This window comes from Somniosus microcephalus, chromosome 4 (genome assembly GCF_052327205.1).
Source record: "Somniosus microcephalus isolate GS21.2 chromosome 4, FLI_Smic_1.0, whole genome shotgun sequence".
Classification (NCBI taxonomy): domain Eukaryota; kingdom Metazoa; phylum Chordata; class Chondrichthyes; order Squaliformes; family Somniosidae; genus Somniosus; species Somniosus microcephalus.
This window is the reverse complement of record NC_140990.1, coordinates 226,235,624-226,258,549: the sequence shown is the minus strand read 5'-3', so window position 1 is coordinate 226,258,549 and position 22,926 is coordinate 226,235,624. Positions and strand designations below refer to the sequence as shown.

General features: G+C 49.3%; 1 protein-coding gene across 1 annotated transcript in view; it reads left to right on the top strand.

The window, feature by feature from the left end:
• ankar (ankyrin and armadillo repeat containing) overlaps positions 1–22,926 on the top strand; it is a 306,667-nt gene that overhangs the window by 43,396 nt on the left and 240,345 nt on the right. Inside the window, exon 4 of the mRNA XM_085984217.1 lies at positions 16,541–16,704. Coding sequence (XP_085840343.1) covers positions 16,541–16,704 — 164 coding nt within the window. The remainder of the gene's footprint in view (positions 1–16,540; positions 16,705–22,926) is intronic.

The following is a 22,926-nucleotide window of genomic DNA, read 5'->3' as shown; positions in this document are numbered from 1 at the left end:
AATATACACCTAATCGACCCAATCTCTCATCATACGTCATTCCTGCCATCCCAGGTATCAGTCTGGTGAATGTTCGCTGCAATCCCTCCATGGCAAGAACATCCTTCCTCAGATAAGCTGACCAAAACTGTACACAATACTCAAGGTGTGGTCTCACCAAGGCCCTGTACAACTGCAGCAAGACATCCTTGCTCCTGTACTCGAATCCTCTCACTATGAAGGCCAACATACCATTTGCCTTCTTAACCGCCTGCTGCACCTGCATGCTTACCTTCAGTGACTGGTGCACAAGGACACCCAGGTCTCGTTGCACTTCCCCTTCTCCCAATCTATTGCTGTCCAGATAATAATCTGTCTTCCTGTTTTTGCCATCAAAGTGGATAACCTCGCATTTATCCACATTAAACTGCATCTGCCATGCATCTGCCCAATCACCCAACCTGTCCAAATCATACTGGAGTTTCTCTGCATCCTCCTCACAGCACACACACCCACCCAGCTTTGTGTCGTCTGCAAACTTGGAAATATTACATCTAGTTCCCTCGTCTAGATCATTAATATATATTGTGAATAGCTGGGGTCATAGGACCGATCCCTGCTGTACCCCACTAGTCACTGCCTGCCACTCGGAAAAAGACCCGTTTATTCCAACTCTTTGCTTCCTGTCTGCCAACCAGTTCTCTATCCGAGTCAGTTCCTTACCCCCAATCCCATGTGTTTTAAATTTGCACGTCAATCTCTTATGCAGGACCTTATCGAAAGGCTTCTGAAAGTCCAAATACACCACATCCACTGGTTCTCCCTTATCTATTCTACCAATTACATCCTCAAAAAATTCCAGTAGATTAGTCAAGCATGATTTACCTTTTGTAAATCCATGTTGACTTTGTCCGATCCTGTCAGTTTTCCAAGTGCTCTGCTATTACATCTTTTATAATGGGCTCTAGCATTTTCCCCACTACCGATGTCAGGCTTACCGGTCTATAATTTCCCGTTTTCTCTCTACCACCTTTTTTAAATAGTGGGGTTACATTAGCTAACCTACAATCCATGGGAACTATTCCAGAGTCTGTAGAATTTTGGAAGATGACCAGCAATGCATCTAATATTTCTAGGGCCACTTCCTTAAGTACCCTAGGATGTAGATTATCAAGCCCTGGGGATTTATCGGCCTTCAATGCCGTCAATTTCCCTAACACCATTTTCCTACAAATACTGATTTCTTTTAATTCCTCCCTCTCATTAGACCCTATGTTCCCCGACATCTCTGGAAGGTTATCTGTGTCCTCCTTTATGAAGACAGAACCAAAGTATGTATTTAATTGGTCTGTCATTTCTTTGTTCCCCATTATAAAAACAACCACACCGCCACCACTCACCCACCAAACATCTTCATCTACTCACATCCGCATCTCATGCCTTGCCTACAATCACAGCTATTCAACGATGGCAGGCATATCTACTAAATACATAGCTGGACTATGACTCAAACACATTTGTTTCTCTTGCAGGCCAAGATGACCCACTGTAGGAGGGAACAGCAGAGAACAGGCGGGGGTGATCATAGAATCATAGAAATTTACAGCACAGAAGGAGGCCATTCGGCCCATTTTGTGCATGCGGGCTGACAAAGAGCTATCCAGCCTAATCCCACTTTTCAGCACTTGGTCCATAGCCCTGTAGATTATGGCACTTCAACTGCATATCCAAGCACTTTTTAAATGTGATGAGGGTCTCTGCCTCTACTGATTTTCCCCACCACCCTCTGGGTGAAAAAAGTTCTCAAATCCCCTCTAAACTTCCAACCAATTACATTAAATCTATGCCCCCTGGTTACTGACCCTTCTGCTAAGGGAAATAGGTCCTTCCTATCCACTCTATCTAGGCCCCTCATAATTTTATACACCTCAATTAGGTCTCCCCTCAGCCTCCTCTGTTCCAAAGAAAACAACCCTAGCCTATCCAATCTTTCCTCATAGCTGAAATACCCCAGCCCAGGCAACATCCTCGTGAATCTCCTCTGCACCCTCTCTAGTGCAATCACATCCTTCCTGTAATGTGGTGACCAGAACTGCACACAGTATTCTAGCTGTGGCCTAACTAGTGTTTTATACAGTTGAAGCATAACCTCCCTGCTCTTATATCCTATGCCTCAGCTAATAAAGGCAAGTATCCCGTATGCCTTCTTAACCACCTTATCTACCTGTCTTGCTACCTTCAGGGATCTGTGGACATGCACTCCAAGGTCCCTCTGATCTTCTGCACTTCTCTGTGTCCTACCATTTATAGTGTATTCCCTTGCCTTGTTAGCCCTCCCCAAATGCATTACCTCACACTTCTCCAGATTGAATTCCATTTGCCACTGTTCTGTCCACCTGACCAGTCCATTGATATCTTCCTGCAGTCTGCAGCTTTCTTCTTCATTATGATGCACAGCTCCAGCAGCTTTCAGACCATGAGGAGCGAGTGCTGTGACTCATTGGGCAGCAGGTGGTGGGCGCCGAGGCTGGCGGCGGCGTCGACTCCGTTGGGGGTGATGTGCCTCAATAAATCCGAGACTCGATGTTAGCGAAACAAAACAAGGCTTTTATTGACTTAGAAGGTAACACACAGAGGAGAGGTATCTTCCATCCAGAGGTCTGCCGTACTGGATGTGATGCAGGCTGGGCCAGCTTACATAGGGGCCAGGTATGGGCGGAGCCCTACACACAGTACAATACAATGGTGAGGAAACGGAACTGAGGTAAGGGAAATGAAACTGAAACCAACCACAGTCACAGGCAGGGAATACCAATGAGTGATGAATGGAATATTTCATCACATTCACCCCTTCTATAGATTTAGTCTGTTCGGGGGTTTGATAGTCCTCTGCGACCGACGTGGCTGTTGTGGTGCCGCGGGTGTCGGCTGGGTGTCCCCGGTGGCCTCCTGGGTCTCTGCCGGGGGTGCTGCCAGGGTTGTTGAAGGGGTAGTTGGTGGGGGTGCCATTGGTCGATGTTCTTCCGGGGGTGATGAAAGAGTAGTGGGTGGGTAAGAGTTGCTGTGATCGTTGTTGCTGCTGTTGTCGTGGTTGTTGTCGTTACCGGCTGGGGCGACGTCTGTTATGGACACGGTGTCCTCCCTTCCGTCGGCGTGCCGGACATACGCGTATTGGGGGTTGGCGTGGAGTAGGTGCACTGACTCCACGAGAGGGTCCGTCTTGTGGCCCCTCACATGCCTTTGCACGAGTACCGGACCCGGGGTGGAGAGCCATGACAGCATGGATACGCCTGAGGTGGATTTCCGGGGAAAGACAAACATTCGCTCATGAGGCGTGGCTTTAGTGGCAGTACACAATAGCGACCATATCGAATGGAGCACATCTGGGAGGACTTCCTGCCAGCGGGAGATAGGGAGGCCCTTGGTCCTTAGAGCTAGAGTGACTGCTTTCCATACTGTCCCGTTCTCTCGCTCCACTTGACCGTTACCCCGGGGGTTGTAGCTGGTGGTACGGCTTGTGGCGATCCCCCTGGACAGCATGTACTGGCGTAGCTCTTCACTCATGAAGGACGCCCCCCTATCCGTATGGATGTAGCTCGGCATACCGAACAGGCAGAACAGGCTGTTGAGGCATTCAATGACCGTGGCGCTGGTCATGTCTGGGCAGGGGAGGGCGAATGGGAAACGGGAGTATTCGTCCACAATGTTCAGGAAGTAAACATTGCGGTCGATGGACGGGGGGGGGGCCTTGAAATCTAAGCTGAGCCGCTCAAAGGGCCGTGTAGCTTTGATTAAGTGGGCTCTATCTGGGTGGTAGAACCGAGGCTTGCACTCAGCGCAAGTGCGGCAGTTCCTGGTCAGAGACCGAACTTCCTCAATCGAGTAGGGTAAGTTGCGGGACTTTATGAAGGGGAACAGCCGCGTGACCCCTGGGTGGCAGAGGTCGTTGTGGAGGGTCTGTAGCCGATCCCCGGTGGCGCTGGCACACATCCCTCGTGAGAGGGCGTCGGGGGATTCGTTAAGGGCCCCTGGCCGGTAAATGATGTCATGATCGAAGGTGGAGAGCTCGATCCGCCACCTAAGAATCTTATCATTTTTAATCTTCCCCCTCTGTTTATTATTGAACATAAATGCTACCGACCGCTGGTCGGTAAGTAGGGTGAAGCGTTTGCCGGCTAGGTAGTGGCGCCAGTGGCGCACTGCCTCCACGATGGCTTGGGCCTCCTTTTCCATGGAGGAGTGTCTGATCTCGGGCCCTTGGAGGGTCCTCGAGAAGAAAGCTACGGGCCGCCCCGCCTGGTTGAGGGTGGCCGCCAAGGCAAAGTCAGACACATCACTTTCCACTTGAAAGGGAGTGTTCTCGTCCACTGCCTGTAGCGTGGCCTGCTCAATATCCCGCTTAATGCTTTTGAAGGCGGCGTGGGCCTCAGCAGGGAGCGGAAAAGAGGATGCTTTCAAGAGGGGGCGGGCTTTGTCGGAGTAGTTGGGGACCCATTGGGAATAATAAGAAAATAACCCCAGGCACCTTTTCAGGGCTTTGGGAGTGTTGGGCAGGGGCAGCTCCCGTAGGGGGTGCAATCGGTCGGGGTCTGGTCCGATTTCCCCATTCTCCACCACGCTGCCTAGTATGCAGAGGCGCGTGGTGTTGTAAATGCACTTGTCCTCGTTGTAGGTGAGGTTGAGTTTTTGTGCGGTTTTCAGGAACCTCTCGAGGTTCGAGTCGTGATCCTGCTGGTTGTGACCGCAGATGGTGACGTTGTCGAGGTAGGGGAAGGTTGCCTGCAAGTGGTGGTCGTCGACCATGCGGTCCATCTCCCTCTGGAAGACCGAGACCCCATTCGTCACCCCAAAGGGGACTCTGAGGAATTGGTAGAGGCGTCCGTTTGCCTCGAAGGCGGTGTACAGGCGGTCCTCTGGTCTGATAGGGAGCTGGTGGTACGCTGACTTGAGGTCGATGGTGGAGAACACCCGGTATTGGGCAATTTGATTCACCATTTCTGATATGCGGGGTAGCGGGTAGGCGTCTAGTTGGGTGTACCTGTTGATCGTTTGGCTATAGTCGATCACCATCCATTTCTTCTCGCTACCCCTTACCACTACCACTTGGGCACGCCACGGGCTGTTGCTGCATTCAATAATGCGCTCTTTCAGGAGCCTGTCTACCTCGGTCGCGATAAACCGCCTGTCCTCCCAGCTGTACCTCCTGCTTTTGGTCGCTATTGGCCGGCAGTTAGGGGTAAGGTTCGCAAATAGCGAAGGCGGCTTTACCTTCAGGGTAGCCAGACCGCACACTGTGAGGGGCGTCTGGGACCCACCGTAATTGAGCGTGATGCTTTGGTGGTAACACTGGAAATCCAGGCCCAAGATCACGCTCGCACATAGATTCTTCATGATTAGTACTTTAAAATTATCGTATACAGTTCCGTTAACAGACAATTGTACCGTGCAGTAACCCATAATGGTCGATGTCTGGGTTTTATCAGCCATAGAGATGGTACCCCGAGTAGGGACCACCTTTAGGGAGAGTTGTCGTGCCAGTTCAGGGTGGATAAAACTCTCCGTGCTTCCACTGTCAATTAAACATTTAACCCCGCACCCGTTTACCTCGATGTCCACCATTGATTTGGATAGCGGGTGCGGCCTGGTCTGGTCCACTGTGACCGATGCCACTGTAGGGCCCTGATCGAGACAAGATGGCGTCCACGCTGTCTGCTCACAAGATGGCGGACCCCACGAGGTCGGGCAAGATGGCGTCCAAGATGGCCGCTCCCACGGCATACACGCGGCGGTGGCGGGTTTTCCGGCGGGGTTCCCTCTGCACACCTTCCCGAAGTGCCCCTTCTTACCGCACTTAAAGCAGGTGGTGCCTTTCGCCGGGCACAGGTTTCTGGTGTGCTTCGGCTGCCCGCAGAAGTAGCAGTTGGGTCCCCGACGCGTCGCGGCTGTCGTAGGGCTTCTGGGGGGAGAGCGGGGCCCCGACGGTGTCGGGCTGCCGGGCGGGGAAGATGCCTTCCAAGATGGCGGTGCCCTTGGTGCACACGTGGCGGCGTGGACGGCGCGGGCTGAAGAGTAGGCGTCCGAGTTTCTCTGGGCCACATCCAGGGATCGCGCTGTGTCCGCAGCCTGTTTCAGGTCCAATCCCGTTTTTTCCAGCAGTCTCTGCTGGATGTAAGTGGAGCTGAGGCCTGTGATAAAGGCATCGCGAACAAGCTCGTCAGTGTACACTGCGGCTTTTACATCTTGGCACTTGCAGTCTTTGCCAAGCGTTTTCAGGGTGCCTAGGAACTCCTCCACCGATTCCCCAGGTCGCTGTGCGCGAGTAGCGAGCAGATGCCTAGCATACACCTCATTCGTAGGCTGCTGGTAATGCGCCTTTAAGATGTCGCAGGCGGCCGGGTATGTGTCAGTGTCTTGGATGAGGGGGTAAACCCGGTGGCTTACCCAATTCCGCAGAATTCTGAGTTTCATACTCGCAGCGTCCGTAGCGTCTTTGACGGCTGCGGAATTGTCCAGGAAGAATTCCATACACATAAACCAGTGTCCGAAGCGTGCCGATGCGTCCGAAGCATGCTGGTCCAAATCCAAACGTTCGGGTTTCAAGAGTTGATCCATTGTGTTGAAAATTAAGTCAATAAAATTGATGTGCCTCAATAAATCCGAGACTCGATGTTAGCGAAACAAAACAAGGCTTTTATTGACTTAGAAGGTAACACACAGAGGAGAGGTATCTTCCATCCAGAGGTCTGCCATACTGGATGTGATGCAGGCTGGGCCAGCTTACATAGGGGCCAGGTATGGGCGGAGCCCTACACACAGTACAATACAATGGTGAGGAAACGGAACTGAGGTAAGGGAAATGAAACTGAAACCAACCACAGTCACAGGCAGGGAATACCAATGAGTGATGAATGGAATATTTCATCACAGGGGACAGAAACAGTATCTTCATCCCCTCTCCTTCTCTCATCCCACTTCCCTCTCACACCACAAACCTTTCTCACTTTCCACTTCCTGAGAATGTCTGCATTCTTTGCTTCATTCCTGCTCCTCTGCCCTCACCTTAACGTGAGTGTTGTGCTTTTATGCTTTCAGCTAATCAGCAACCAGATGACCAGCCTATCCCTGAGCCCCCCACTGAGAGTGAGGAAGGAGAAGAGGAGGAGCAAAGCACCGCATCACTGCATCTCTCACCCGCAGGCGCCACCTCAGATACTGGCACTACGCGATCTTTAGAGGCAAGTTTAGTAGAGGGGTCTGCACTGGATGATGCACCGGGGATGAGCAGGCTGCAGCAAGGCCAGGGGGAAAGGGTAACTTCGGAGTCAGCTCCCCAGAGGGGGAGTTTGCACGCAAGTTCTGCTGCACAGGACTCAAATGAGGACCTCGATGGGGAGGCGTTTACAAAAAGGGTGATGTTCATACACACCAAGATGATAGGTGCAATGGCAAGTGTGCCCGAGAGCCTCCTAGCAAAGGTAAGGAGCATGGAGGACTCCACCTCCAACATTGCACAGAGCTCTGCGCACACCATGGAGCCCATCATTTCCACTCTGCAGAGGATAGCGGATTCCCAGAGAGACCGTGCGGATCCAGACCTCATGATGTGTGTCATGGGCGATGTGGCAGCTTCCATTGCAACACGGGTGGAAGTGACGCAACATGTTAGTGCTGTAATGCAATCAGTGGTTGCTGCCATCGAGTCTCAGACTACTCTCATGCAGTCTCAGCTTGATGCCACGAAAGCTCTGACTGCTGCCATCATTGCTGGGTCCACCACAGTCCACCAGGGATCTCACGGTGTTGCAGCAGGCCAGCAATCTGTGCTCCAGTAGATTGGTAGGGATGCTGAGGTGCTGCTCCGGGGGAGTGGGAGTGGGTCAGTGGAGCAGGAACCTGCTCTCCTCTTTTAGGATGACAGCATTCCTGATCTCATCACTGCCACACCGCTATTGCACTTGTCGCTGCCTATCGTCCAGCCAGCCCAGACCGCCACTGCTCAGCATGAGGTGGTGCAGTGTACAGCTGGGCCTTCCAGGCCCGGAGCTGGTTGAGGGCGTCCTGCAAGGCCATCTGTAGTCTCTGGCACCGACACTGAGCAGCCTTCCACCAGCCCTGCTGCAGCCACTGGGGAGACACTACATAGGAGCACTAGATTAGGAAAGGGGACAAGAGGGGAGGCAAGTGTTTGCACAAGGGTGATTAGTCAATATTGTTGTATATATGTGGTTAATGGTTTTTCATAAATTTATTACTGGAATGTTGCAGATTTGGTGCTGTGTCTCATTTCAGTTCTGGGGTGTGGTATGGAATCACAAAGTGATAGAATGATGGTGACGTGCTCAGCAAGTGGGACGAAGACTCGAAGTCACTGGAAACGAAGTCTGATGAGGCAGTCATGGACAAACCTTGCACAACGCCCATTGATTGGCTGCCTCCTCCATCACTGCTATTCTTCCTCCTGTTCCTCCTCCTTCTCCTCCTCCTCCTCTTCCTCCTCCTCCTCCTCCTCCTGAGGTGGTGCGGCTAAGCCTGGTGGCAATGGCTGCGCCCTCATAATGGCCAAGTTGTGCAGCATGTAGCAGACCACGACGAAAAGTGAAATCCGTTCAGCCGAGTACTGGAGGGTTCCTCCCGAGCGGTTAAGGCAGCGGAACCATTGCTTGAGCACTTCAATGGTCTGCTCAATGATGTTCCTGGTGGCAGCATGGCTCTCATTATATGAGTGCTGGGCATGAGTGTTGAGGTTGTGGAGGGGAGTCATGAGCCAGGTAGAGAGCGGATAGCCCTTGTCTCCCAGCAGCCAGCCGCAAGCCTCATGTGGTGGCTGAAACAGATCTGGCACAGGATGAAGGCATCGTGGCTGCTGCCAGGATAGCGGGCATTGACATTCAGGAATCGCCGTGTGTGGTCGCACAGCACCTGCACATTAAGTGAGCGATAGCCTTTGCGGTTACCAAATACCTCAGGATTGTTATGAGGTGCCTGCAAAGCAGCGCGGGTGCAGTCAATGGCGCCCTGCACCATGGGGAAGCCTGCTATCCTGGCAAAGCCACATGCATGCTCGCACTGCTTCTCTTTGGTCATGGGGAAGGAAATGTCGTCCCTTCTCCTTCTGTACAGAGCATCTGTGACCTGGCGGATGGAGCAATGGACGGCAAACTGGGAGATGTCGCCTGTCGCACATGGGAATGATCCGCTGGCGTAGAAATTGATCGTGACGGTGACCTTGACTGTCACTGAGAGAGCCTTCCAACACACTGGTCCTCGGTGAAATTCATGTAGGAGAACTGCTGCCAGAATACCCTGGGTGAGTACGGCCTCCTGTTGAGAGCCCTGTTGGCCCCCCTACCGCTGGCCACATTCTGCACTCTTTCTCTGTGGCTCAGTTGCCTCCGGCGTTGACACTGGAGGGCAAGGTCCAGTGCCACTACAAATGCCATGAAAGGATACAAATATTGCACTTTCAAATCTCCCCTCAGTGAAACTCAATAATCTTTATGTGCCAGAACACTCGAATTGAATAACGTGCAAATCGGTCAAAAGGCCCCTTTGCCTATGTGAAATTAACAGCGCAACATTGTTGGGTGACAAAAACTACACCGGCTGTGGACGCCTTTAAATAGCGCTCCTCCAGGGGACATCCGGCTGAAAGCCACCTCCTCTACCTGTTGTTGTTAACAGCAGGCGCACAAGCAGGGGGCGAGAGGGAATTTTTCATCCGGGGCGCAACTGGGGCGCTGCGCATGGCAATGACGTCATGATCTCCGGGCGTAGGAGATCAGGGCGCAACGTCTTGCCGCCGCCGCAAAACTCCCGCCGAATTTAGCAGGAGACGTTGATATCACCGCGCCTGGCCGCAAACCGATTTGGCGCTAACGGGAGGTGCAAAGAAGCCCAATATCTAGGCCATTAATATGCTTTATTGGTACATTTTTCAGGCATAATTTGCCACAATTTAATAAGCAACACAGAAGTTACACATGATTTAGGCAAAAATATTTCCAAGTACACTTGACATAGTTAAGGGTAATTTGCAGGTGAATTATACTTTGGTCTATATAAAAGCTAATTACAGTATTAACTTCAGATGTTTATAGTCTGCTAGGTCAATGTGTTATACTTTTCTGTTCCACTTATTACTGTAGAGAAGTAAGATTAAAACAGGGGCCAAAATACACAATCCCCAGGTTACCAAAATATTATTTGGTCTACGAAACTTTAAATTTGAAAGTCAAGTTAGCTACCTGCTTATACATTGTAAATATACCCACTATAATTCTAAAAGTCTCAATCTCAGCCTGATAAAACTGTGCTTCAAGGGAGTCGATTTTCCTTTATATGACTCCCACAATAACAGGTTTCTGCCCCATTTGCACATGATGTGCATACCTAGTGGGCCAGGGGGCTGATGGAGAAAGCTCTCACTTTAATTAATAGATATAAGCTGATGGCACAGATACATATGGAGGTCTGATTAACCATTATGCTGGATGGTTCTTTAAAAGCACCCCAATAATAGCATACTGTAGCGGTACCACCGGGTGTCCCTTACCTATTATACATAATTCCCTTTAACTATGTTTGTACATACAGTTTACCTGTACGGGGCATTGCCCCTTTAAGGATGCGAGCCGGCCCAGCTCGGCCTCCCGCAACGGCCGCCGGCCCGGTTTGGCCTCCCGCTCCCGCGACGGCCGCCGGCCCATTTCGGCCTCTCGCTCCCGCGACAGCCGCCGGCCCGGTTCGACCTCCTGCTCCCGACTTCAGCCGCAACGGCCAGCTGCAGTGCCGGGTAAACGCGCTGACGTCATCACGCACATCACGTGACCGCCCTAAGCGCGGGCAAACGCGATGACGTCACGTCGCAAGTCACGTGACGCCCCAAGCGCGGGAAACGCGAGCAACGCGATGACGTCGCGACGCAAACGCGATGACGTCATCGCACAAACCTTCCGACTGCCGAGTCAGTCCTCGTGGCGTCCCCACTGGGGAAAGACCTGTTCCACGGCTCTCCTGCATCGATCTACGTTGTTTGTTGTATTGCGTCAAATCCTTCATTAAAGACTTATTGGATTGTTTCTCCTGAGTCGACCTCAGTGATTTCGTTAGGAATACACTTATTCCTACAATACAATGCTTTACTTGGTACTACATGATGGAAGGCATGCCAGGGTGGTCATCAACCAGCAAAGCCTGATTGGCCACATCCACCAATGTGCCAATAACCATATTTGCAGGCATTGTTTCTCCTACTTGACAATGTTAGTAATGAACCAGATACGGAGCAGTGCCATCTGCTGTAAGTACACCTGCTACCAGTAGATCTGTCACAGACAGAATTCATCGACTGTGGTCTCAAGACTGTACATGGTGCTTTCTTTTCTTTAATTTTTGGCTGTCGCTTCTTAATCGTCTGTCCCTTTATCCTCGTCAAAGGCTACTAATGGGCTGGAATGCCTTTGAACCTTTCTCAAGGCATTCAAAATTTTTGTCCCATTACCCTCATTGTGATACGCCTTATAAATTTGACTTGCATGCAAATTTACGCTTCCATCAATTGGCACTTGGACCTGTGAATGATGATACAACTGAACTGATGCTGGGAATTTGAGGGTTATTCGTAAATTTGCATTAGGAGGGATTAGCACCAGTTCATAAGCTTTCAGTCATAATTTGCACGAGTAGAGTAAAATTAGCCCCGTATTGTCCCAAAGCATTTCACAGCAATCTATCATAGCATTTTAACAACAACAACTTGCTGATATATATATAGCTGAAGTGCCCGGCGGTGCCGAGGGTTTTTTGAGGGCATGTTGTTGTTGGAAGAGAGAGAGAGAGCGACTGGGGGGAAGAGAGAGCGACTGGGGGAAGAGAGAGAGCGACTGGGGGGGAAGAGAGAGAGACTGGGGGAAAGAGAGAGAGAGACTGGGGGAAAGAGAGAGAGAGACTGGGGGAAAGAGAGAGAGACTGGGAGAGAGAGAGAGAGACTGGGGGAGAGAGAGAGAGACTGGGGGAGAGAGAGAGTGACTGGGGGAGAGAGAGAGAGACTGGGGGAGAGAGAGAGTGACTGGGGGAGAGAGAGAGAGACTGGGGGAGAGAGAGAGAGACTGGGGAGAGAGAGAAAGTGGGGGAGAGGGAGAGAGAGAGAGTGGGGAGAGAGAGAGAGAGTGGGGAGAGAGAGAAAGTGGGAGAGAGAGAGAGTGGGGAGAGAGAGAGTGGGGGAGAGAGAGAGAGTGGGGGAGAGAGAGAGTGGGGAAGAGAGAGAGAGAGTGGGGGAGAGAGAGAGAGAGTGGGGGAGAGAGAGAGTGGGGGAGAGAGAGAGTGGGGGAGAGAGAGAGAGAGTGGGGGAGAGAGAGAGAGTGGGGGAGAGAGAGAGAGAGTGGGGGAGAGAGAGAGAGTGGGGAGAGAGAGAGAGAGTGGGGGAGAGAGAGAGAGTGGGGGAGAGAGAGAGAGGGGGAGAGAGAGAGTTGGGGAGAGAGAGAGGGGGAGAGAGAGAGAGTGGGGGAGAGAGAGTGGGGGGGAGAGACAGAGTGGGGGAGAGAGAGAGAGTGGGGGAGAGAGAGGGAGAGTGGGGGAGAGAGGGAGAGAGAGAGAGTGGGAGAGAGAGAGTGGGGGAGAGAGAGAGAGTGGGGAGAGGGAGAGAGTGGGGGAGAGAGAGAGAGTGGGGGAGAGAGAGAGAGTGGGAGTGTGAGAGAGAGAGTGGGAGTGTGAGAGAGGGTCTGCCCTCTTTACAGTGTTCCCCTCAACAAACGCAAACATCTACTGACGCTGCAAACATCGACGACGGGTCCAATGGGCATCCCGCGGCCGCGATCGGCCACGCGAAAGTTGCTGTCATCACCGATCACTGATCAATGCAGCAACGGTTCACTCACTTCTGTGTTACCGTCATAGCACTACGGCACGCACCGTTCCGTGCGATCCAGACTGCCGATGAGTTCGCTCACTTGTCGGCGAGTTCACCGAACTCGCCCGCCAAGTCCTCCTGGATTGCCCGTTCGGCAATTGAGGACTTTTTCCAACATCAACAGAGCCATGGTCCACGTATGCCCAACCTGCCAGTCACTATGACGCGGCCATCTGTTTCGCCCCGGCGCCCGCTTCGAACCACAGGCTGCAGAGGTCACACGTCTCCACGGTCTTTCGCATGGCTGAATGCGGTTTTTTCGCCATGACACCACGGTCCTTCGCATGGCTGGATACGTTTTATCCGCCACGATGCACGCAAGGATCCGCTCACGACCAGCACCTTTCGACCTCGCCCGCCAAGTCCAGACAGCACGGCCACCGAGACCTTCGGACATCCATCGTCATTACGGCAGGCCAAGCACGATCGCTCACCAGACCGCCAGCCACCCAGCAGTCTCCGTCTCGAGACTGCAGGAGTCGTTCGGGCAGGCTCATCAGACTACCTCACCTTTTGTCGTTCATTAAAGCGAATTCTGGGGGGGCGCATGTAGCGGTACCACCAGGTGTCCCTTACCTATTATACATAATTCCCTTTAACTATGTTTGTACATACAGTTTACCTGTACGGGGCGTTGCCCCATTAAGGATGCGAGCTGGCCCAGCTCGGCCTCCCGCGATGGCCGCCGGCCCGGTTTGGCCTCCCGCTCCCGTGACGGCCGCCGGCCCGTTTCGGCCTCTCGCTCCCGCGACGGCCGCCGGCCCAGTTCGGCCTCCTGCTCCCGACTTCGGCCGCAACGGCCAGCTGCAGTGCCGGGTAAACGCGCTGACGTCATCACGCACATCACGTGACCGCCCTAAGCGCGGGCAAACGTGATGACGTCACGTCGCAAGTCACGTGTCGCCCCAAGCGCGGGAAACGCGAGCAATGCGATGACGTCACGACGCAAACGCGATGACGTCATCGCACAAACCTTCGGACTGCCGAGTCAGTCCTTGTGGCGTCCCCACTGGGGAAAGACCTGTTCCACGGCTCTCCTGCATCGATCTACATTGTTTGTTGTATTTCGTCAAATCCTTCATTAAAGACTTATTGGATTGTTTCTTCTGAGTCGACCTCAGTGATTTGGTTAGGAATACACTTATTCCTACAATACAATGCTTTACTTGGTACTACATGATGGAAGGCATGCCAGGGTGGTCATCAACCAGCAAAGCCTGATTGGCCACATCCACCAATGTGCCAATAACCATATTTGCAGGCATTGTTTCTCCTACTTGACAATGTTAGTAATGAACCAGATACGGAGCAGTGCCATCTGCTGTAAGTACACCTGCTACCAGTAGGTCTGTCACAGACAGAATTCATCGACTGTGGTCTCAAGACTGTACATGGTGCTTTCTTTTTTTTAATTTTTGGCTGTCGCTTCTTAATCGTCTGTCCCTTTATCCTCGTCAAAGGCTACTAATGGGCTGGAATGCCTTTGAGCCTTTCTCAAGGCATTCAAAATTTTTGTCCCATTACCCTCATTGTGATACGCCTTATAAATTTGACTTGCATGCAAATTTACGCTTCCACCAATCGGCACTTGGACCTGTGAATGATGATACAACTGAACTGATGCTGGGAATTTGAGGACTATTCGTAAATTTGCATTAGGAGGGATTAGCACCAGTTCATAAGCTTTCAGTCATAATTTGCACGAGTAGAGTAAAATTAGTCCCGTATTGTCCCAAAGCATTTCACAGCAATCTATCATAGTATTTTAACAACAACAACTTGCTGTTATATATATATATATATATATATATATAGCGCCTTTAACATAGTAAAACTTTCCAAGTACTTTACAGGAGCGTTATCAAACAAAATTTGACACCGAGCCACGTAATGAGGGGTGACCAAAAGCTAGGTCAAAGAGGTAGGCTTAAAGGAGCGTCTTAAAGGAGGAGAGAGTGTCGGAGAGGTTTAGGGAAGGAATTCTAGACCTTAGGGCCTAGGCAGCTGAAGGCACGGCTACCAATGCTGGAGCGATGAATATCGGGGATGCACAAGAGGCCAGAATTGGAGCAGCGCAGAGATTGTAGGCAATGTTCCCTCTAATTTTTTTCTGTGCGTGGTCACTTTAACTGGCTGCAAGGCCCATTCAAATTTTCGCACATGAGCAGTTTCTTCAATGTAAAAGCCGACGACGGAAACGTTGGTGGTAGGGCTGGAGCAGGTGACAGAGATAGGGATGGGTGAGGCCATGGAGGAATTTGAAAACAAGAATTGAGAATTTTAAAATCGAGGTATTGCTTGACCGGCAGGTGTACATTACTATAGGGATAAATTATACCTTCTAAGTACTGACTCCACAAAGATTTTCTGGAAATTTTCAATGTTGACTATTATAAAGAAAATGAAAAGAAATGCAAGTAATCAAAGAACACTTTATTCAGAGAACTTTGAGAATATGTAAAGAGCAAATATATTTTTCTAATTTTGGTGCAGCAATACCACTGTAGTTCTTAAAGAGTAAATAATAAAGCGCTTTGAGTGACTGGAAAATAGAATTAAAACTGCAGTGTCAAACAGTTAAGCCATTATTAAACCTTTTTAACACATAGGTCGGATCTAAAGGTACCTCCTTCTGAAAAAACTATGTTATTTTGCGATCAGTTTAAAAGAAAAATGTATCTAATCTTATATACCTCTATAAGATCATCTCTCAGTTACCTCCTTTCCAGGCTTAAAAGCCCAAGTTTCTCCAGTCTTTCATCACAACTCAGACTCCCGACACTGGTGATCAGCCTTATAGCTCTTTTCTGCACTGGCTCCAGTGCTTGAACGTTTCTCTTGTTTCTTGTCAACCAAAACTGGATGCAGTTTAAGGTGCGGTCAGACTAGAGCACTATAAAGTTCTGGGTCTGTGATTGGCAGGAACCCAATGATTGAGAATATAAGCGAACCACGTGAATTAAAAAAAAACATGCAATATGGATATATTTCCACTCCAACAAATGAAATAATCTCAAATGAAAGAACTTACAACCTTATAGAGGTATATAGTATGGTTAAGGGTATAGAAAAAGTGAATCCAGAATATTATTTTAGGTTAAACTCTGGAAGTAAACCAAAAGGACACAGGTTCAAACTAGAGACAGGTACTTTTAGAACAGGTATCAGTAAATTCTTCTTCACACAGAGTGATCAATATATGGAATAAATTTCCTGATAGAATAGTGGAGGCAAAAACATTGCAAGCATTTAAGAAACAATTAGATGCTACAATGGGGTTACATTAGGATATCTCTGGAAGGATGAACTAAGATGGGCCGAAAGACCTTTCTCATCTTATAATCATTTGATCTTGTGAACTTCATAGTTAAGAACGCAGTTTGGCGGTTTCAGTGCACAAATCATCTGTGACTCTTGCAAAATTAAATAACTTAAAATAGTATGAGGAACAGTTTTTTTGATGTGGAGGTTACCTATAAAATTAATCATCTTTAATGTCTGCTAACAACATGAGGAATATTTAATTTTCAGGACAACAATGTGACACTGCAACATTAAATGCAGCATTGCTTCGCAATCACCTGTTGCATAATGTAATTGAAGTGCTATCTCCTCCACAATATCACTCTCAATATCCCTGTCTTTTTCTAACAGATGACAAGTTAAAAACTGAGCGTGAGTTGCCTCCCCTTCTTCTTGGCCCAAACTTCAAATGTAAGCATTTTCTGTACGAAATGAATGAATACTTCCATTTGCATGGTGGGATTGAATTTGACATAGGAACCCCTGCACTCGAGGATGTGTCCGAACATATTAAGGTATTCTTGTAGCTGTACATCCTTCTCTGTAACTGAAGTGTCTTTTGTCTAAGCAGAGAAAAAAATGAGAAACTCAAGTAAACATGATTCAAAAATGAAGGGCACAAATTGGTTCTCCTGATAGCTCAGTGGGTATGTGCACCACAAAGGGCGGTGGTTAGACTCTCTCTTGTTGGAGATAGTCATTGCCTGGCACTTGTGTGGTACGAATGTTACTTGCCACTTATCAGCCCAAGCCTGAATTTCGTCCAGGTTTTGCTGCATGTGGACACGAACTGCTACATTATCTGAGGAGTTGCGAATGTAACTGAACACTGTGCAATCATCAGTGAACATCCCCACTTCTGACTCTATCTGGAGGGAAGGTCATTGATGAAGCAGTTGATGATGGTTGGGCCTAGGACACTGGCCTGAGGAACTCCTGCAGCGATGTCCTGGGGCTAAAATGATTGGTCTTCAACAACAACAACCACCTTCCTTTGTGCTAGGTATGACACCAGCCAGCGGAGAGTTTTCCACCTGATTCCCATTGACTTCAATTTTACTAAGGCTCCTTGATGCCACACTCGGTCAAATGCTGCCTAGATGTCAAGGACAGTCACTCTCACCTTATCTCTAGAATTCAGTTCTTTTGTCCATGTTTGGACCAAGGTTGTAATGAGGTCTGGAGCTGAGTGGTCCTGGCAGAATCCAAACTGAGCATCTGTGAGCAGGTTATTGGTGAGTAAGTGCCGCTTGATAGCACTATCGACGACACCTTCCATCAGTTTGCTGACAATTGGGAATAGACTCATGGGCGGATTGGATTTGTCCTACTTTTTGTGGACAGGACGTACCTGGGCAGTTTTCCACATTGTCGGGTAGATGCCAGTGTTGTAGCTGTACTGGAACAGCTTGGCTAGAGGCGCGGCTAGTTCTAGAGCACAAGTCTTCAGCCCAACAGCTGGGATGTTGTCGGGGCCCATAGCTTTTGCTGTATCCAATGCGCTCAGCCATTTCTTGATATCACGTGGAGTGAATTGAATTGGCTGAAGACTGGCTTCTGTGATGGTGGGGACCTCAGGAGGAGGCCTAGATGGATCACCACATGGCACTTCTGGCTGAAGATGGTTGCAAACGCTTCAGCCTTGTCTTTTGCACCCCTGTGCTGGGCTCCACCATCATTGAGGATGGGGATGTTCAAAGAGCCTCCTCCTCCCGTTAGTTGTTTAATGGTCCACCACTATTCACAATTGAATGTGGCAGGACTGCAGAGCTTTGAACTGGTCTGTTGGTTGTGGGATCACTTAACTTCATCTATTAAATGTTGCATCCTCTATTTAGCATGCATGTAGTCCTCTGTTGCAGCTTCCCCAGGTTGGCACCTCATTTTTAGGTACGTCTGGTGGTGTTCCTGGCATGCTCTTCGACACTCCTCATTTGAACCAGGGTTGGTCTCCTGGCTTGATGGTAATGGCAGAGTAAGGGATATGCCAGGTAATGAGGTTACAGATTGTAGTGGAATACAATTCTGCAGCTGCTGATGGCCCACAGTGCCTCATGGATGCCCAAACTTGAGCTGCTAGATCTATTTTGAATCTATGCCATTTAGCACAGAGCTAGTGCCACACAACATGATGGAGGGTGTCCTCAGTGCGAAGATGGGACTTTGTTGGTCACTACTACCAATACTGTCATGGACAGATGCATCTGCAACAGGTAGATTGGTGAAGACGAGGTCAAGTAGGTTTTTCCCTCGTGTTGGTTCTCTTACTACCTGCCGCAGGCCCAGTATGGCAGCTAAATACTTCAGGACTCGACCAGCTCGGTCAGTAGTTGTGCTACCGACCCACTCTTGGTGATATACATTGAAGTCCTCCACTCAGAGTACATTCTGTGCCCTTGCTACCCTCAGTGCTTCTTCTAAGTGGTGTTCACCATGGAGGAGTACTGAGTCATCAGCTGAAGGAGGGCGGTAGGTGGTAATCAGCAGGAGATTTCCTTGCCCATGTTTGACCTGAAGCCATGAGACTTCATGGGGTCCAGAGTCAATGTTGAGCACTCCCAGGGCACTCCCTCCCATATACCACTGTGCCACCACCTCCGGTGGGTCTGTCCTGTCAGTGGGGCAGGACAATCCCAGGGATGGTGATGGAGGAGTCTGGGACATTGACTGAAAGGTATGATTCTCTGAGTATGAATATGTCATGCTGTTGCTTGACTAGTCTGTCCCAATTTTGGCACATGTTTCCAGATGTTAGTGAGAAGGACTTTGCAGGGTCGTCTGGGCTGGGTGTGCCTTTGTCGTGTCTGAAGCTGGTGCCTAGGTTGATGCTGGGTGGTCCATCCGGTTTTGTTCTTATTATTGTTATCGTAGTGGTTTGGTACAACCAAGTCGCTTGCTAGGCCCTTTCAGAGTGCAGTTAAGAGTCAACCACATTGCTGTGGGGCTGATGTCACATTTTGGTCAGACCTGGCAGATTTCCTTTCCTAAAGGTAGACAATCCGGAAGTTTCGACAGTCACCATTACTGATACTAGCTTTTTATTCCAAATTTTATTTAATTGAATTTAACATTCCCCAGCTGCCGTGGTGGGATTTGAACTCACAGACCATTAGTCCAGGCCTCTGGATCACTAGTCCAGTAACATAACCACTATGCTACCGCACCCAGCTTGTGAGTTTTAATGCCAGCTGAAAGTGAAAATCATCAATTCTAAAAGCAGAATGCTGTTACATTATAAGTTGCCCAAGGAGCTATGTCACACCAGTGATGCAGTGTTCTGGAGCAGTAGGAATTTCAGCATTTGAAATATTCCCAGAGTCTGATTCCATCTTTTTTTGCATGATTAAATCAGTGTCCAGCAAAAATGTTGCCAACTCTGTTTGTTAAGTCTGTGTGTTCTAGTTATTGTTAATAAGAATCACTGCACACAGACCACAAGAGTAAATTCAACAGGTCTTTACTAGTCGAAGGTCAGGCTGAACTGCCCAATAAATCATTACACAGCACTTATATACCGGTGTGGTCACCACCGGTATTACAGTATACAACAGCCAAGATAAAGTAGTGCATCTCTTAAAATAGTTCTCTTAAAGGTGGAACGGTTACATACACCACAATCCTCCCTTTTTAGCTTAACAGTATATATTCCCCATTAAACATAACATAATAACATATATACACAACTTCATGTAAAAACAGTTCACAGATTCAGTCTCTGAGGAGGCCTCCTGATCCGAGACGGATAACGCCTTTCAGGGGTCTCTGGTTCTCGTTGCTGGGGTGACTCATCTAGTTGATCCCCTATGGATAGGACATCATCATCAGGTATATTCACTTCTGAGGTAGATGCTTCAGGTTCACTAACTTCCTCCACGGTTGTCTCTGTCGTAACCATGGGCTTGACCCTTGTTCTCGATCCCACCAGTTGGTCAGCATGACGTCGCATTACATTTTCACCAACATCTACCATGTACATCAGGGGTCCTTGTCTGGCCCGAATTGTTCCAGATTGCCATTTCTCGTTTTTATAGTCCCTGGCTAACACCGGTTGTCCTATTTCAAAACTCCGAGTGGGCTTGTTATTGATATGCTGGAACTGTTTGTTTTCGACTTCCCTCCGCACATTTGGTTTTAACAAGTCCAACCTGGACCGCAACCTCCTGTTATAGAACATCATGGCAGGACTTTGGTTTGTTGTTGCATGGGTGGCGTTTCGATATGCCAGTAGGAAATTGTCCACCTTGTGTTGCAGTGGAATCTGATCTTCGCTCATGGCCTTTATTGCCTTTTTGAACGTCTGTACAAACCTCTCGGCCAGCCCATTCGTAGCTGGATGATATGGGGCAGAGGTATAATGTTTCACCCCATTCTTCTTCAGGAATTTCTGGAATTCCTCTGACACGAACTGTGGTCCGTTGTCTGAACATATTTGCTCTGGCAATCCATTTCTTGCAAATATCGTTCTTAGCACCGCGATCGTCTTCTCCGAGGTAGTGGTAGTCATTTTAATCACTTCTGGCCATTTAGAATGTGCGTCCACCGCAATTAAAAACATGGAGTCCATGAATGGACCAGCAAAGTCAATATGTACACGTTGCCATGGGGTTGAAGGCCATTCCCATGGATGCAGCGGTGCAATTGGAGGTGCATTTTGGACTTTTTGGCACCCTGAGCAGCTTTTCGTCAGATCCTCTATCTGTTGGTCGATACCCGGCCACCACACATAAGCCCTAGCAAGGCTTTTCATCTTGACTCCCCCCAGATGACCTTCATGTAGTTCTTTTAGAACTCTCTCTCTTAACTTAGGAGGGATAATCACCCTTGTTCCATACATCAATGTTCCCTGACAGATGGACAGCTGTTCTCGTCTTGCTGAGAATGCCGGTAACAGTGGATCACCATGGGCTGGCCATCCCTTTACTGTCAATTCGTAGACCCGGGACAGTGTCGGGTCATTCCTAGTCTCCCTTTCAATATTTGCATTGGTGACAGGTAAACATTCGATGATGGTCGAGTGAAATAACTCCACCGGGTCAACCGTCGGTGCCTCCTCCTCAGTAGGTAGTGGCAGGCGCGACAGCCCATCAGCATTACCATGCTGCTTTGTACCTTTGAATTCTATCTGATATTGATGTGCCCCTAGGAAAAGGGACCATCTCTGGAGCCTCTGTGCTGTCATCACCGAAACACCCTTCTTAGGGTTAAAAATGGATACCAACAGCTGGTGGTCTGTCAGCAGTGTAAACTTCTGGCCCTGCAGGTAATGATTAAACTTCTTTACTCCCCACACAAGGCTGAGAGCCTCCCTATCTATCTGAGCATAGTTGCGCTCAGCGGAGGTCAATGATCTGGATGCAAATGCGACTGGCCTTTCCAAGCCATTTGGCAACTTGCGTGAGAGTACTGCTCAAATACCATAAGGAGAAGCATCACAAGCTAAACGAATAGGTAGCGTTGGGTTGAAGTGAGCCAACACTTCCTCTGAGGTGATCAATGCCTTGCTTTTGCGAAAGGCCTTCTTACAGTCCTCGCTCCACTTCCATGGTACTTCTTTCTGCAAAAGAGCGTTCAGCGGGTGCAGCACTGTGGATAGATTTGGCAGAAACTTATGGTAATAGTTAATCAACCCTAGGAACGACCTCAACTGGGATACATTTCCCGGAGCGGGAGCCTTCACAACAGCTTCGATCTTGTCAGGTGACTTGTGCAGCCCCTCCTGGTCAATGACATGACCACAGTACGAGATCCGTTTCTGAAAGAACTCACATTTCTGGCGATTAACTCGAAGTCCATATTCCTTCAATCTGGTGAGCACCAGTTTCAAATTTGCAAGGTGTTCCTCATCGTCATCTCCTGTAATCAGGATATCGTCCAAGTAACATTGAGTGCTTGGAATTCCCTTAATACCTGCTCCATGGCCCTCTGCCAAATTGCTGGAGCCGAAGCCACTCCAAAAACCAGTCTATTATATCGATACAAGCCTCTGTGCGTGTTGATTGTGAGATACTGGCGCGACTCTTCCTCAACTTCCATCTGTAAGTACGCTTGCGCCAGGTCTATCTTGGTGAAGTGTTTCCCGCCAGACAATGAAGCAAAGATATCCTCAATCCGCGGAAGCGGACATTGCACCGTGTGAAGCACCGGATTAACCGTGATCTTGAAGTCTCCACAGATGCGGACCTTCCCCGGTTCCCCTGGCTTGTTACTCGATGAACGCTTCATGACGGGAACAATGGGCGTGGCCCACTCACTCCAGTCCACCTTAGACAGTACTCCTGAACGTTCTAGCCCTTCCAGCTCAGCTTCCACAGCAGGTCGTATCGCATAAGGTACTGGTCTGGCTTTGAAAAATTTTGGGTTTGCATGTTCTGCAATCTTGATTTTTGCCGTAATTCCTCTCAGTGTTCCCAGTCCCTGTTGGAACACCTCTTTAGCCTCATCCAATATTCTGGACAATCGTTCAGGTTTGACATCTTTTTTTCCGGAATCTACCGTTATTGCTTTTAGGGAGTGCCAGTCCATATTTATTTTCCTGATCCACCCCCGTCCCAGAAGTGGTGGACCTCCCTCAGGTAGTACATATAAGTCCATTCCTTGGTGTTCTTTGCCCTTGTGTACCACCTTGACTTTTATCTTTCCGATGGGGTATACTCTTTGCCCCGTGTATGTCTGCAATACTATCTCCGTATCCCGTAGGGGAATATGTGTGAATAACCTTTTGTAATCTTGCTTATTCA